The sequence below is a fragment of the Ciconia boyciana genome, chromosome 2 (assembly GCF_034638445.1).
Source record: "Ciconia boyciana chromosome 2, ASM3463844v1, whole genome shotgun sequence".
NCBI classification, from domain to species: domain Eukaryota; kingdom Metazoa; phylum Chordata; class Aves; order Ciconiiformes; family Ciconiidae; genus Ciconia; species Ciconia boyciana.
The window spans coordinates 116,755,835-116,772,289 of NC_132935.1; the positions used below are offsets into that span (position 1 = coordinate 116,755,835).

The 16,455-nt window shown below is 41.5% G+C and overlaps 1 protein-coding gene across 2 annotated transcripts in view; it reads right to left on the reverse strand.

Annotated features, from left to right (window-relative positions):
* STAC (SH3 and cysteine rich domain) overlaps positions 1–7,497 on the reverse strand; it is a 74,798-nt gene extending 67,301 nt beyond the window's left edge. For both annotated transcript variants that reach the window (XM_072851417.1, XM_072851416.1), the window contains exon 1: positions 7,381–7,497. In XM_072851417.1, coding sequence (XP_072707518.1) covers positions 7,381–7,497 — 117 coding nt within the window. The remainder of the gene's footprint in view (positions 1–7,380) is intronic.
* Positions 7,498–16,455: the final 8,958 nt, after the last annotated feature.

Genomic DNA, 16,455 nt, shown 5'->3' on the forward strand with positions numbered 1-16,455 from the left:
GTGAAGAAATTTTAAAGAAAGTTCAATGGGAGATGGTTACTGTTGAAAGAAGAAGTACTAGCTTTAAAGAAGGTTGTTGGTGGAGTTCTTCAAGGAACAACACTGGCCTAGTCTTAGGGTCAATCTTGCTGTCTGTATTTTTATTACTGAATTTGATGCAAAGATTAGGCAGGTCATAAGGCCATTTCCCTCTGACATGAGGTTGGAGGCATTGTCAAAACTGAGGAGGCCTGGGGGTTGAGGGATGGAGTCATAGAAATGTGATGAAATTCAGCTGTGGAAATGCAAGCTTGTGCACCTGAGACCTGATCCAAACCACTCTAGATGAGGACAGAAAAATCTATCCTGGATCCACTGGAAATTACAGAGAAATAGCATGGCGACCTCTGGTTGACCAAGGGGTGACAAGGAGACACAAACTTCAGAAGCACGGTTTCTGGGACAGTTAGTGAAGCATTAGTGATACTGTACAAGATCTCATGTAGAATACCATACACAAATTCAGCCACCCTTATTCAAGAAAGATTATTCAAAATTGAAATAGGTGCATGGATCTACTACTAGAATGAGATGAAGAACAGAGAGTTTATCTTATGTCAGCCTGGCTTGTTTAGTATAGAAAATAAAAAGATGGGAAGAGATATAAAAGTCTATTCTTACATGATGGAAACCTGGACCAAGAATGGAAAAAAGATGTTAAGCTAAAGCAACATTATCAAAATTACAATGCTACATAAGCTGGCCAGAAATAAACTTAGACTGGAATTAGAAGGGGGCGAGGGGCAGCGGTCATCCCTTAGGCATCAGAGCATCCAGATGTTGGGAAAGCCTTTTAAAAGTAGTGGCAAAACATGAATTCAACAGGATTACTTCATGAAAAAGAATACAGCACAAAAGACTGAGATGGTAGGACTGGACTGTCTTCCAGTTTTGAAAACAACTTGTTTTGTTTCAGTGAAAATTTGCAGTTTTTAGTAAATCCATTTTTTTACCACACCAGATTTCAGTCCAGTCATCTTTAGTTGCTGAAAGGTAATAGACATTTTCTTCATTTTGGCTACGTCGAAAGTGTGCATAGAAGAGAATGAACTGATCACATATCTGTTTTGCCTTAGATATCTCAATGTGCCTAGGAACTGATCTGACATATATATCAAAGCGAAAACAATACCAGAGTGTTTTAGTCAGAAAAAGAGTAAGAAAGAGAGAAAAGTCAAAATAAATGTAAATACAAGAACAAGCCTGCTCAAGAAATTATTGATAGGGTAGAGTATTACTTTCCTGCTCTTAATGAAATCTTCCTGTACATAATTTGTCCTAATACTTAATTAAAACACATAAAAATACTTAAGCTCATTTCTTTCCCTTAGTCTTACCTTCACAGTATGTACTCACCATTTTACGCAGAGGCATGGAGGTAAGATTAAGAAGGAGAACCGTTTTTTTTCTTCCCCTTTCACAGGATTTTTTTAAGCTGTTTGGTATTCCTTTGAAGACTACAGGAGTAGTTTACATAGTGGATATTTATCACTGGTGTGGAGGGTGAAACACTAACTGTACACCATACTCCCTGCCCTTTTAAAATATTAATTGACGAGTAACCATCTATGGAGCCTCATAAAGTATTAACTCTTTAAGCGGGGAAGATCTCTGCTTAACAGCATAGCACAAATCCTACATGATTTAAATCCCACGCAATCCTATTAAAATCCAAAGAGTTTCAAGCTGTTTACATTAGTTCCATATCTAATATTAACACCTGGTTTTGAAACCTCATGTAAGCAATATTGCTGTATTGGACCAGCAGGACAGGGGAAAGTAAGTTCAATCTTCTTGACCGATGTGGGGATATACATAAATGAAGGTTACATCTTGAACTTCAATGCTTAATCCTTTTCTTGGCTTGCTACTTTTCAGCAACTTCCATTTTATGTAACACATATCAGGTTAGCTAGTGTTTGAACAATTGTGCTACATCTCTTGAATTGCCATACCTGAATTTGAAGATAATGGTCTGCATTTCCCTGAATACTGGCCACTGGATAGTCAGTATATGCAAGTGTCAGACTGAGACAGACACATTTATTTTGTGAAATACATAGTCCAGATGCTATATTTATTTGGAGTTCTAGTTCCTCTTTTTTTTTATTTTTGGTTTTTCAGCTACTCAACTTACCTAACTGACCTGAGTGTAAGCAATTTGTTAGGCCCATGAATTTGTGGTTCAGAGGAAAATTTTGAAGCTATCACACCAAAGATGTGTGACTGCAATACATAACAATTGTAGGTGGACTTTATAAAAAGGAGATGGAAAAGGGCAAAGCTGTGAAAAAAACATTTGGTCTTCACAGATATAGAATCATAGAATCATAGAATGCTTTGGATTGGAAGGGCCCTTTACAGGTCATCTAGTCCAACCCCCGGGCAAGAGCAGGGCCATCTTTAACTAGATCAGGTTGCTCAGAGCCCCATCCAACCTGACCTTGAATGTTTCCAGGGATGGGGCCTCCACTACCTCTCTGGGCAACCTGTCCCAGTGCCTCACCACCCTCATTGTAAAAAATTTCTTTCTGAATTCCAGTCTATATCTGCCCTCCCTTAGTTTAAAACCATTGCTCCTTGTCCTGTCACAACAGGCCTTGCTAAAAAGTCTGTCCCCGTCTTTCCTATAGGCCCCCTTCAAGTACTGGAAGGCTGCTATAAGGACTCCCCCGCAGCCTTCTCTTCTCCAGGCTGAACAACCCCAACTCTCTCAGCCTGTCCTCGTAGGAGAGGTGCTCCAGCCCTCGGATCATTTTCATGGTCCTCCTCTGGACTCGCTCCAACAGCTCCATGTCCCTCCTGTGCTGAGGGCTCCACAGCTGGACGCAGTACTCCAGGTGAGGTCTCACCAGAGCAGAGTAGAGGGGCAGAATCACCTCCCTCGACCTGCTGGCCACGCTTCTTTTGATGCAGCCCAGGATAGGGTTGGCTTCTGGGCTGTGAGCGCACATTGTTGGCTCATGTCCATCTTTTCGTCCATCAGTACCCCCAAGTCCTTTTCCACAGGGCTGCTCTTGATCACATCATCCCCCAGCCTGTATTGAAACCGAGGATTGCCCCGACCCAGGTGTACGACCCTGCACTTGGCCTTGTTGAACCTCATGAGGTTCACACAGGCCCACTGATATCCACTGATATATACAAATAAGTAACTTTTACATGACAGATTACCTGCAATGGCAGGGGCAGGGCTTGATACCCCTTCTGGGGTGTATGAGAGAGCCTGAAAGATGTTTAACATGCTTGAAATGAAACACTAATAGCTTAAAGATCAGCAGTGCTGACCAACCCTGCAACCCTGCTAGCTCAAACATCATAGATGCTCGGGACCCCTTAAAACTTAAAAGTGGTAGGGAATTTTCTAAGATGTACTTATTGTCTATGAATACCCCCAGCCATTATTCACAATACAGGGATAATGACTTGACTCACACCTAAAGAAACCAGCAGATGGGCTCTTTCCTCTTCATATAGAAATGCCAGTTAAATATAAGAAGGATAAAGCTAACAGGGTTGTGTGCCAACTATGCCAAAACATAAAGAAATATTGCCAGGTGTAGGAATCTTTTCTTTAGACACATATTCCCTCAAATTTTAGTTTTCTTTACTAAATTCCAAGGTACCTTTATATAAGAGACATCAGAAATATGATCTCTGATTGCTGCCACTAGATTTCTGCTTATATTGCTAAGTTAGTGATTGTACAAGTGTGCAGTGTGTCCTTAATTGCTACCACCAGGAAGAAATTTTCCTTAGGATTCATTAGCTAATGACTTCCTCCCTCACTGAGTGGTAAATCTACAAAAGTCTTTGGCAAACTGGTCATTTGCCTTTGTGGAAGCCAGATGTGAAGGACCCAAACAGGTGGGAGCCATAACTACAAACATATGCATGTAATAGAATCAGCAATTACATGTATTTGTATGACACCCTCATAAAATTATTATCCTAATAAACTTTAAGTATCCACTCAAGTCATACTTAGGTGTGAAGTGAACGTTTTCAAGAGCCAATAAATTAATTTAATAAATTAATTATTAGTTTTGCAACATTCTTAACCATTCAAGCTCTAGGGTTTTTAGCACAGTAGCAGTATATATAGTTCTACAGGATGGCCCAGTTACAGCGTGTTTGCTACCCTCTGAACACCTATTTGAAGTTATATTAATGAGACAGTACGCTGGAGGTGCTATGTGTAAAGTACTTCAGGACACATAACGCAAAAGACACAGTCACGTTATACAGCAATACATATACACTATGCCATAAGGCAAACGTACTTAGAACATGTAAATGGATTTGCTCTTAGGGCCCAGGAAACATGGTGAGTTGAAACTGTATTTGAATTTCCTCATTCTGAGCAGTTGTACTGAAGTCCAGGTGTTAAGGTGTTCATGATGAGGAGGACATGCATGAGAGTCTAGTCTTTCAGCTTTCAGCATCCAAGTGTGCTCACCTGTAACTATGCTCCTAATCTATAGGAAAAGGTGGTGGGAGGCTTTAGCATTTATTAAAGAGTGAGTTGCTTTCCTGTGGCAGGGGCGTGTGACTAACACGTGAGAGTCATTCTTCCAAATTTCAGCTACTTGGTAGCAGCCCGAAGTTCTGCATCTCAAACTCATGCTAGTCAGGAATTGCAATATCTCCTGTGTATCATCTTCTGAGTACAGTCTGGAGTGTGATAGATAAAACTCTTTTTCTGGACTTTGGTACTACAAGGGACTATGTGCCACAGTTATCTACGATTACACAGGACTGGAAGTAAGCTTGCTACATTAATTCTACATTAGTTTTTCAAAATTGTTTTTCCACTGAAGTGTTTTCAAATGCATTTTGAAGGTTGCTATTATCCATGTTGTTTCTGTTCCTATATTTGGAGTCATAATAGTGTTTTGCCACAGAAACAAGTCATTGTGGGGTAATCAGATACTGCACAAACTGTTCTGCAGTAACTGCAGCAGACATGAACTTGTTAACCTATGCAACCTAACCTGAAGAAATCTTAGCCCTCTGTGAATGACAGGATAGCTCCCTCAGCAGGGGAAACTGTGGGATAAGAGCTTGGACACAGGCCTTTGGCACACACTGACTTATGCCTTTGTCAAAGTCTTTAGCTTTTGAAGTACATCAATTCTCTTAGGAAAAAAAAAAAAAAACAACCAGCACAAACAACATCTTTATGAAATAATTGAGAATTTTTCCATCCTGCTGTTTACTAGGACCAAAAAAAGAAAGCTTATCTCATTACCCCAGTGATCAGAAGGTTCTTTTGACTCCATCTACGTCGACAATACAGCATGCTTTCTGATCATATTTGCAGTTCTAAAATGTAAATAGGCAGATTATATGTTTACTAAAAATATCTGTATGCAAGTAATGGCATCAAGTGCACAGTCATAGCTTTTGCCTATTCCAGTGTAGTGTTTCAAATGCTCACAAGACTGGAAAGATTGATGATAATAATGTTTGATTATAAACCAGTTTGTAGTCTATTTGTTCTCTGGCCAGGTGTGCCTAATTCCTGTTGTCATCCTTGCAAGAGCATGGATGCACAAACAGCAAGAAGGAACCCTACATGCAGCACCTCACTTTCTCTCAGTTTAGGATTCATGCTGGTCAGTTTGTTTTGGGCACAGTGCTCTGTGACTAAGTGGGAAAGTCCCTCAAGCACCACTGTAATGAAATGCCTGACCATGTGAGTGGCACCTCAAACTCCATAACCACTTGCCCGGCACTGGGTGAGGACCACAGCTGGGAGCATGGGGAGCACACAGCCATCCAGGCCCTGTGCGCAGCCCAGCACATGAGCTGCTGGTGCTGGCAGCGCAGTGAAGGTTCCAGTTACTTTTGGGACCTCACCTGGGGGGCTGAGCTTCCCACTGGCCAAATAACAATTCAGCAATTCCAGACAAGTGGTCTGGGGGTGGGGGTTGGGGGGGGGATGGGGGGATTTAGGTACTGATCAACCGGATCCTTTTAGAGCCTGGGGTTAAACCAATAACCCATTTACTTTTCATTTCCCATTAACCAGGAATACCGTAGTGGTGTCCCAGTAGTGCTGAATGTGCATAGTGAATAGTGTATGCTATTGCTGCTGGGAGAGCTCTTTTCTTTTAAAGGGGCTGTTTTACATAGGGAATACCTTAGCTCTCCTCCTTGGAGTACAGCATCTAATAAAAAAAAAAAAAAAATCTCAAAGCCCACGTCAGAACTCTACCCACACAGACAGATAATTTCATCTCACTCTCCAGAAACCTAGCTAGAACTGCAGAATAATGTAGCAGTCTTCCTACGTTAGACCCAGGCAGCCACTGCCTTTAAACTCAGGCCAGCACAAACCTTCCCTGTCAAGCAGCTGTTTTGCTCATACAGTATCTCCTAAGGCTCTACCCAGCTGTAAGCTCCTAGTGACAAGGACCTCCCTGTTTTTACATGTTTACACAGCACACAGCAGCACTATGAAGTTCACAGGAAGATCTGTCAAGTGCTAGCATGATATCAGTCATAAGTAAGTAATAGAGGATCAGTAAAAGCACATTATCCAGGTAAGCTGCAAAGAACATTCATTATGTAAGGTTACTACTTTTCTCCCTTTACCTCTCTGTCTTCCAAGTAACATACTGGTAAGCAGAAAAACTTTTCATATGCAAGTCAGTTATAAATTCAGAGGCTGTGCCATTTGAGCTGGAAGTTGGTTTTTAGTAAGGTAAACTGAATCACATTTAAAAATTAATAAATAAATAAAAGGCTGTGAAAAAAAATCCTTTTCTGGGTGGTGTACAATAAGGATTATTGTGCCAAAACTGTCACTTACATCCTGTTTCAACTGCTGGCTCGTTAAACAGTGAAAGTTCACTGATGGGTCTGCCAGAGAAGGTAAGGCAGGTGAAACACCCCAAGCCCCCAGGCAAAATTTTCTTCTCTGAACCTGTGAGAAAAATCAGTCTTTCCAACCATGAACAAAACCCTTTAAGAGATCTCATGCTTGGTGTGAAAATAGCTAACAACACATATTGGCATCGATCCCCTCCCTGAGCCCCACCACTCCCCCAGGCCCTTACTGTAAGAAGGAGGAGAAAACACAAGCAAAAATCCCCAAACCCAAACATCTCAAAAGGCAGGTATTTTCCCAGTTCAGACTCCTGAGCTGCCCAGGTGACAGGGAAAATTCAGAAGTAGGAGTGTCAGAGCAGGCACCGCAATCAGAGGTGGCTCATAGCACTCTACCGCTGATCCTGGCACAGGGGTCCAAATAAAAATCAAAGCAACACATCTCTCTTCAAAACAAAGAAAGAGTAAAAGAAAAAAAAAAAAGGAAAGATCTCATTCTCTGAGTACCTTTGATTCCTGGCTGGTAGTTGATGCTGGAGAGGGGGGCTGCTCTGTGCTCTCCACTTCATTCTCTTTCTCCACACTATCCACGCTGACTTCAGTCGTGCTGCTCGGAGGAATCATTTTACCTCTAAAACACTGCTACTATGAGGAAAAAAGCTACAGACCTTTCTTGCTTTTTTTTCATTTAATGTCCTCTTTCTTCTCTGCTCTTCTAGAGCAAATGAACTCCGACCGCTCGGTTTCACTACATGTGCAAGACTAGAATTCTCTGGATTTTCTTTTTTTTCCTCTCCCCCTCCTCCTCCCCCTCTTTCTCCTCTCCCTCCTTCCTTCCTCCCCTCCCCTATGCAATTCTGCTGCGAGGAAAGTAAGTTATCGATGGCTCTGTAGGTCAGTTGTGTGCCTGCTTCTGTGTTTTCCCTGATCCTCCTCCCCTCCGTGTGAAGCCTGGAGGTGTGGAGCAGAGTCGTGACCGTCAGCCCTGCGATCAGAAGGGAGTGAGCTGAAGCAGAAAGCCCGAGCCACGCGCACACACGCGGGGCACCGGAGGGAGGAGTTGTATTTCTAATGCTGTGAATAGCTTTGGAGGAGCATGTGCTGTCATAGTAGTGAAAGAAAGTAATGCGCGCATGCACACACACACACACACACACACGTCCACACAGAGAGGCAGGCAGGGTATATGAGGTTTGGAAGCATTCTACCTTTTAACAGGCTAGAGAAGGCAGAGTTTGAAGGGCAGCTTTATATTCTTACAAGACCTTTCCTGAAGAAGGACTCTAGAAACAGAGGAGAAAAATGAGTCTTCCCTTACCTTGTTCCAGAGAAGATTATTTAAAATCCTAGCTACCCAGCGTCTCTAAAGCTCCCACCTTGCCTCATATCCCAAACTTGCTAGCAAGCGTCAGGACAGGAGTCAGGGGAGAGTCACCTGTGGATCTATGTGTTCTTTGCTCCCCTCCCAGGCAGGGAAGCCCAGCTCTGAGCCATGCGCACACAATCAGGGTCAGCTGGAGCTCCCGCTACAGCGCACATCCTATACCTGTAGGTTGTCATAGTGATAACACTCCATCGGGCAGCAACAGACCAGAGGCAGCCGTCGGGAAGGGCCTGCTGGCTTCCCCCAGTGCTGTCATTCCCGAGGATGCAGCACCTGAAGTCATGCTTGGGGCTGCAGTAATAGCGACAGAAGGTCAGCATGATTTTGCTGGCTGGCTCAGTTTGCTTTATATTGCTTGAGTTTTTACCTCTGATTTAAATCTGCTGCAAAGATGCCTGTCAGCTCTCTTCCCTGCTGAATTAAGGTCTGTATTGTGAAAGGTTGAATGGATGCGCTCCCCACCAGACAGATGCTTTGCAGAGAGGGAGCCACTCCATATGGCTGGTGGAGATGCCTCTTTCATTTAAAGAAAACAGAAAAAAGCAACCCAAACACGTTTCCAATAAGCAATACTTACATCCTGGAAAGTGAGAAGAAAAAAATGGTTGCACAGTTGATCTGTACTGGAGGTACAGGTGTTTGGAGGTGATTTGCTGAGGTCTGAGTCAGAGAGGAGCTTCAGTACCTTGTAGCTCTGGGAGAGGGTACCAGATTCCCTTCCAGTCCCATCCCTTAGAAACAAAACTGCTACCTGGAGCTGCCTTGCAGGCCCCCTCCACCTCAAATAATCCATGCGCAAAAGTGAAGGCAAGTTTTCAAGATAGTAGGGGTTATACGGTTGAAAGCCAGAGCAGAAGTTGCCCTGCAGCCTCTGTATTCTTAATAACTATGCAGAAACCAGGAAAAAAATCAGCTTTTCCTTGAATCCATGGTGAATTTTCAGGACTGGCAGTTAGATGGGGAAAAAAAGCTTTATTTCTTTGAAATAGAGCATATAAGATACTGAAATCTTTAGCAGACAATGAATATGAAATGCTGCAAAGCTATTTGTACAACTACTTCGGAGCAAAAGTGCATTTTAGGAGTCTGCCAGTAGAACCTATCATTTGGCCTGTAGTCGCTAACACCATTACAGAGATCAAAAAGAGAACACTGGTTGCTGTTGAGGCAGTGTCAGTGACAATTGAGATTGAAGCAAGGAAATACAGAGCTCAGAGGGGCAGATTTGGCAGGTAAGTAAAAGAATTTATTTCCAAGGGTTTGATTTCTAAAATACAGCAGCATCTTAGACTGTTCTCTTCAGAGCCGGAGGAATTCTCAAGGTGCAAAGCTGATTTCTTCCACTCAGCAAGTGAGATTTGGGCTTTGCTGTATAATCAGCCTCTTAGCAAAGAGTGGGGACTGGGCAGAGTCACAGTTTGGGAGAATTAGGGCAGCTGTGGGCAATGGAGATCTTGGCAGAGCGACAGCAATTGAACGCTCCAGGTCTGGCAGTGGTATCCTTCCCTGATGGTCCAGCCTAGCACAGCCAAGTCAGGGCCAGGGCATGGGGTCTGCCCTCCACAAGGACTGTTCTGTGTGCCCAGCAATGTGACAGGTGAGAATCATGAAACTAATTTTTGTCCAGTTCCCCAGCAGCGTTGTGAACCAGTCTTTCCTGTTAAGAGGCTCAAAAACATCTTCTTCTGGTGAACTTGTAGGTCACGTTTGAAATGGACCTGGAGTGGCTGGTTAATAGTTAATGCTCTAAGTGTTGTAAAATCCTGCACACATTTTGTATGAAAAGCTTGTAACGTCATGACTGTGTAAGTGACTATCATACCACTCTCTACTCTTTTTTTTTGTTGTTTTACCAAATTAGTACTAACACCTGCTGCACTCCCTCTCTTCTCCCAATTACTCACTTGTCAACCACGACTGATCTGTCAGTTTCCTGACAATTAGCCTGGGAAAGATGAGTCAAACCTAAAATCTTACCAAAAAAGCAAAAAGGAAAAGAAGCTGGATTTCTTATATTTTTATTTCTTTCCACAGGAGCTGGCTATTGAAAATCAAACATTCGGTATAACAAAACAGACTGATCAAATTAGATGAACCTACATCTCCCTCTCCCTCCCACGCTTCACTCCTGAGAAGTTGGACTTGTGATTACTGCCGATCAGTCTCCAAGTGAAGGTACTCGGCGGAAATGTGAGCACTGCCGCACAGTGCTAAACAAGAGGAAATCTAGTGAAGAGATAAGTGTAGATTTCTGGAGTGGGGAAAGGCAATTTGTATGCATAAAACATGAGAGTCGATTCTCAGCCCCCAGCTGAAGTTGTTGCACTGTGTAAAGGCACTTGAATTTTGCCTGGATTCACCACCAAGCATTCCCCTGCTGGGTGGTCTGAGGCTGACTGCATGGGTCCTACACCTTGCCCGTCCTCCCTCCCTCCCGCTCTCTGGCCACACACACAAAGGTTACAGCGTGTGATGCAGAGCACTCCTCTGCACCGGGGCTCCAGCAGTTCTTCCTAAGCTCTGGCTGCAACCCGCACAATAAGAGCGTCCCAGAGGCTCCTGGCACCAGGAACGTATACACACTGCTGTACTGCCAAGTCCTACCTGCTGTAGAGCTCCACAGTAGCAAGATTAAGCTGATGTAGAGGTTTTGGCCCATGCCACGTTCTTTCACCTTCTTCCGGTACAGACATTCCTCTGAAATATTTGAGCATCTTTCTGCAGAAGAGGTACATGAGTAGAGCTGGATTTCACCAAAAGAAAGATATGAAATCAGTACTTATCAAAAGATGTTATTCCCTTTTAGATCCCATGCATTTACTAGAGAAAAATAAGAAGTAAAAAGGAGAGAGGGAACTACAGTTGTCATTATTCACTGCCTGGTGCATAAACCATATCACTTCTCCTGAGCAAAGAGGGTATAAAGGAGCATATAGAGTCAATACAACTGATAAATGGCACTGGTTTAAACCACTATGTACCCCTCTCTAGAAATGTACATAGCAGTGAGGAATCAAGCTGTTGCCACCAAAGCAGAGCCCTCAAAGGAAAGAGGAATTAAGTCTACTGAGAGTCCAGCTTCCAAGAGGATGCAGACTGAGTGCCACAGAAAACTATTAGACACAGAAAAAAGGTTGTAGTTCTGGCACTTGCAGTGGCACTTGCACAGGCTTGATCAGCCTCTCCCCAAGTCCCTCAATTGCATTTGTGTTCCAGGTGAGAATAGTAGCTTTATTTCTTAGTCAATTCAATTCTGTCTTTGTGGAAACTGGCAACAGGATACCCATCTAGTACCATTTGTGATGGGAATTTTACTTTTGGCATGGTGCATTTGGCCAGTTGTACTGGCGGACGTCTTTCAGTAGGCTCTGCTCTCAAATATCCACTATCGCCCACAGCTGGCTACCAGACTGCAAAGACCAGGCCATTGCTCTAGTGAAGTACCTGCCTGTGTTTCCAAGTAACAGGCTTGTGGGCACTTCTCACCAGCAAGCATTGTACCCATAGAGAAAATGATATTAAAATAGTATCAGGTGGCTTTTTTTTGTTTATAGTCACACCCCCCTTGTTTGCTTTCAGTACAATCTTGACAGTTCATCGAGCAGCTAACAGAGTAACAACCCCCCTGGATTCCACTTATCAAAATGCCATCTAAGGGCTACAATCACCACCTCATCAAGCTGGAAGCACAAGCTGATCAATGTTTTGAAAGCATTCCCAGTACTAATGGGATACTGGTGGTTTGCATTTTGACTAAAATGATCTCAAAGTACTTTTTAGAGTTAAAGTATTAAGCCTCCCACTGCTCCAGGGAGTGATTATACTGTAGCAAACGAGTAACGGTGGAGGAAGCCAAACCAACAGATTTGTGCTTGTACTTAAGCATGGAGAAAAATGGAACCTCTGCCTGAGTATTAATTTCAAAACCCTCTTTCTCTCAATCCACAGCAATGCTACCAGGAGTGATGCAGAGATCACATTGCATCTTGGGCAACCTGAATCTGTCTTTCAGAGAGATCATGATGAGATTGAAACGCTGCTACCCAGACATCTAGACCAGGAGAAAAAAGAATGCTGCATCCTCTTGTGACAGCAAGAAATGTTTGAGAAGGGGAGAAGAGGATGTAATTATGAAAGATGGAATTTAGCCAAGATACAGCATGTAATATGTTCAGTCTTACAAAAAGCATTGCAATACCTTTAAATAACCAGCGACAGTCCCGACCTGATTTTACATCTCTGCTGGCAATATGATTCCTTCTCACTTTTTATAGGAATGCGATATAAAAAGAAGAGGCCCGTGGAATCAGTAGCACCACTTCCTGCAACTCACAGATGCTCCTAGAAATTCCTGCCATTTAATAACCATTTACTGACTCGGTCCAATATGACTGTAGCAGGCATGCCCTGAACCAGTTCAACGGGTTGCTGCAGTGGTGATTTAGCCATGTACTAAATCCTTTCAGGGTACCCATGCTCCAAATATTTAGAGAGATAACAAAGATATGATAATTAACATAATCTCCTCCACTCTTTCTGGACTCTGCTTTAACCTCACTTCTGTTTCTTTGGATAGTCATTAAGATTCTTTGTGATGGCTCTCAGTATCTCTCAGAAGGGTCTCATATAATCATACCATCTCAGCCAGCTCTGTCTACCTCTTTTCCTCAGCCTTTTCCAGGGTGGGGTCAGGAGGAATCCCCCACAGGGTCACCACCCTGGATCTTGGGCTTATTTTTTTTTCTGAAAGGCTTTTGATAGAAGGGAGCTTTCAATTGCCTCTTGCTTTCCTAGACCTTCCTTGACCTGAATTGTCCCTTAAATTCCTTTGTCCATTAAATTGTCCCTTAAATTCCTTTGTCCCTTAAATTGTCCCTTAAATTCCTTGTTAGCCTTTCCAGGCATGAGCTGGGTATTACAGCTTGCACGGCTTCACTGGATTTGTCTCAGGTTCCTGTTTTCTCCATTCACCCTGGTATTGAATACCATCATCATGAGCTATTTCTTAACTAATGTCAGTGAAAATGCATCGAGAGCAATGTTTTGCTTAGACTGTAAATAGAATCCAAAATAAGATCTGGCAAACATTCCCAGCATAGCTGGTGGTGAACACAAGGATATGTATATACATTTTTTTCCATACAGATATATTATGGCTATGCACCAATTTTTAAAAGGCTGTGAGTGCACAGTATTTCCTGTCTTAGGTAGTTACAGCGTGCCTGTCACTGTAATATTTAGGCACAAACATGCATGCTGAATGCAAAATGAACCTCACTGTCAACTGCAAACCTGCAACAGTTGTGCTATCATATTTTGCTTTGGAAGAAAAAAGGATTTCTCAGTGTGCTAATGACCTTTGTCAGGAAACTGAGGCTTTTCTACAGGGTGTGGTAGAACTCAGTTATGCAGAGCAAATCTTTTAAATGCCTTCGGACCCTATAGGATGAAAAGCTTTGTAGAAATATCAGAAATTATTATTATCTAGATTAACATTCCACTCTATCAGATTAGTGCATGTGTCAACTGGAATAGAAGTGTGTATGATGAAGGTTGCCCACAATTATATAACTTATTATAATGATCTATTACAGCTCTTAAACAAGAATAAAGAAAATAAATGTTCATCTTATTCTAAATCTGATGGGAAAGTGAATATCTTACAGCCCAAATAGGTTGGTTTTGTTCCTTGAATCTTGATAACATGCAAAATTTGAAAGATATTGATGGTATATCAGTTGTTACCTCTCTACATAGTTACCAGTTCAAAATAAAAATGGGAAGTAAAATTTAAATTGAGCAAAAAATAAAGGTAAACCTTAAAAACACTGAAAGAGGTTATCTATAATGATTTGTATCATTTTATTTAAAGCAATAAAAAGCCTTAGAATCCAGTGCAAAATTATAATAGGAAGATAAGTTTGTCACCTTGGTAAAAACAAGACTATCCCTATCCTATGAGCCTATCAAATATAATCAATACCTTTTTAAAAGGATTCAGGTCAATTTACATATAAAAAATCAGATCTCACTGTTAAGTCTACAAGCAGTGATAAGACCACTAAGCATTGTAGTTGAGAACCTTTCCAACCAGATTTTTTCATAGAAATAGCATCCATTTTTTAAAGTGCTCCAGTGCATACAATTGTTATATATTGTTGCTTAAAGCAATAGGAAAGAATATGATCACTTACTTCCATTTGAAATCTCAACACAGAGCATTCTGGAGTCATTGCTTCTTTTGATAAGTACATATCACTGCCTCTTATTATTCAAAGGGGTCAAGCTCAGCTGCAAGAGCAAATGATTTCACTAGCAAACATAGTAAAGATTTTTAGAACTGCCAACGTCAGAAAAGAAGAGAAATAAAAGAAAAATGAGGGGAAAACGGTCCAAAGTATGAGTGCCTTTACCTTCCACGTTCATAACTATTTCTATTCTTCATTGGATTTAAGAAAAAAATCACTTACGGTTTCCTTATGTTTGTTAGTCATACCACCTGCAGTAATACCACTCTATAATTGTCCTTCTGATGCCTCAAAGTGTCTGAAGTGTTCAGGCAGAAAGGGACTGCACACCAGACCCAGTAAGAGCTGGACCTCTCCTGCTGTTTCCATAGAATGGGTTATCTCAAATTCAAATGCCTAATAACTGAGCTCTATGGTTTCAGTCTTTGAGTAAGCAGAGTAATGAAGTATCTTGTAGATTTATCCATATAATTGGTCACATTGATTTTGATAAGATAACCGAGACAAAGTTACATGAATGATGATTTAGCTAATATATCTCTGTATGATTTTAAAATTCTGTTTTCATTTTGTAGTCCATAATACTTTTGTGTCTTATTAGTCTCTTTTACTGGACCATGAGGAAAGAAGAGACTGCTGAGCAATGAGCATCAGGGCGGCTGAAATCTGGAGGAAAAGCAAGTTACTACAAATTCCTAGAGAGGACTAATATTTGTGATTCTTTAATTTAGCCAAAAGCAGAACTAACAGAACTGAGCACAGGTGGTTGGACATATAGAAATTCAGGGGACTAACAATTAAAGAAAGCAGCAGTTTATGGCAGAAGGGATAGCCATTATCTCATAATGCCAGGGATTGTTTCAAACTGGGGCATTCTTTTGGAATCCCAGGTACAAAGAAATCCAGCAGAATTGGTAGTCCACATGCTCAGAACATTCAAGAGATGCAGACAATTAGGAAGATACAACTTCAGTCAGAAAAAAACTTTGATTCATGAGAAAATATGAAAAGGAAAGTACTAGTATCGAGCTAGAATACAACAGATGAGATTGTCTTTCCAAGGGGATGTGACCAGCCCTCAGATATGAACTCCTGCAAACACAGAAAGTTTATATCTAAATTGTGAGCTCTTCAGGCTAGATACCGTCCTTCTATTTTGAGTTTGTATAGCATCTAGCAGCTAGTTTTGCCTTCTGCCTGGTCTTAGGTATTACAGTAAAACAAACAAATAAAAATTTTAAAAAGTGGATGTGTGTCTACTCAATCCCAGCGGCACTGTAAATCTAACTTGTGCAATATTTGGCTGTGTTCAAAGATTTTATCACCAAAATTTTCCCTTTGCTTTCCTCCTGCTCCCCCGCCTCCATTCTGTTATTATAAACAAAGTTCTGCTTTTCTGCACTGATTATTAGAAACTGGAAGAAGAAGTATAAAAACATTTTTAAAAATGAAAAAAGAAACCACAATGGTATTTTCAAGACTGAAAGCTTAAACAAAGACATTGAAGTAAAAAAAGTAGAAGCTAAACAGTAGGGTTTTTATATATAAATATATGTTCATATGCTGCATACTTAGCACAGTAATGGCTTCATATATTGTAGCCATGTTGAATGACAGACAATAATAGGCAGTAATGCTCAGGAAAGATAGGGGAAAGATCGCTGCAGTAAGGACTCCATACATCAAAAGTAGTAGTGTAGAGAATGACCTGATTTAGAAAAAAATGTCTGCTGTGTATTTGTGTGACCCCCTAATGAGAGCTTTGTGTAGGAAATCTATTTTTATCTTCCACATAGAAAAGCAAAGAATGTGCAGAGCTGTGAATGATATGCTTTAACTGCAGATAGCTGGTAAAGGTTTTGACTTCTTTGGGATATTTTTTAAATCCCATTGCAGCCAGTGGAGTTATAAGGATGCTTGCAATATATCTTAAAAGCCATTTCTCCATGG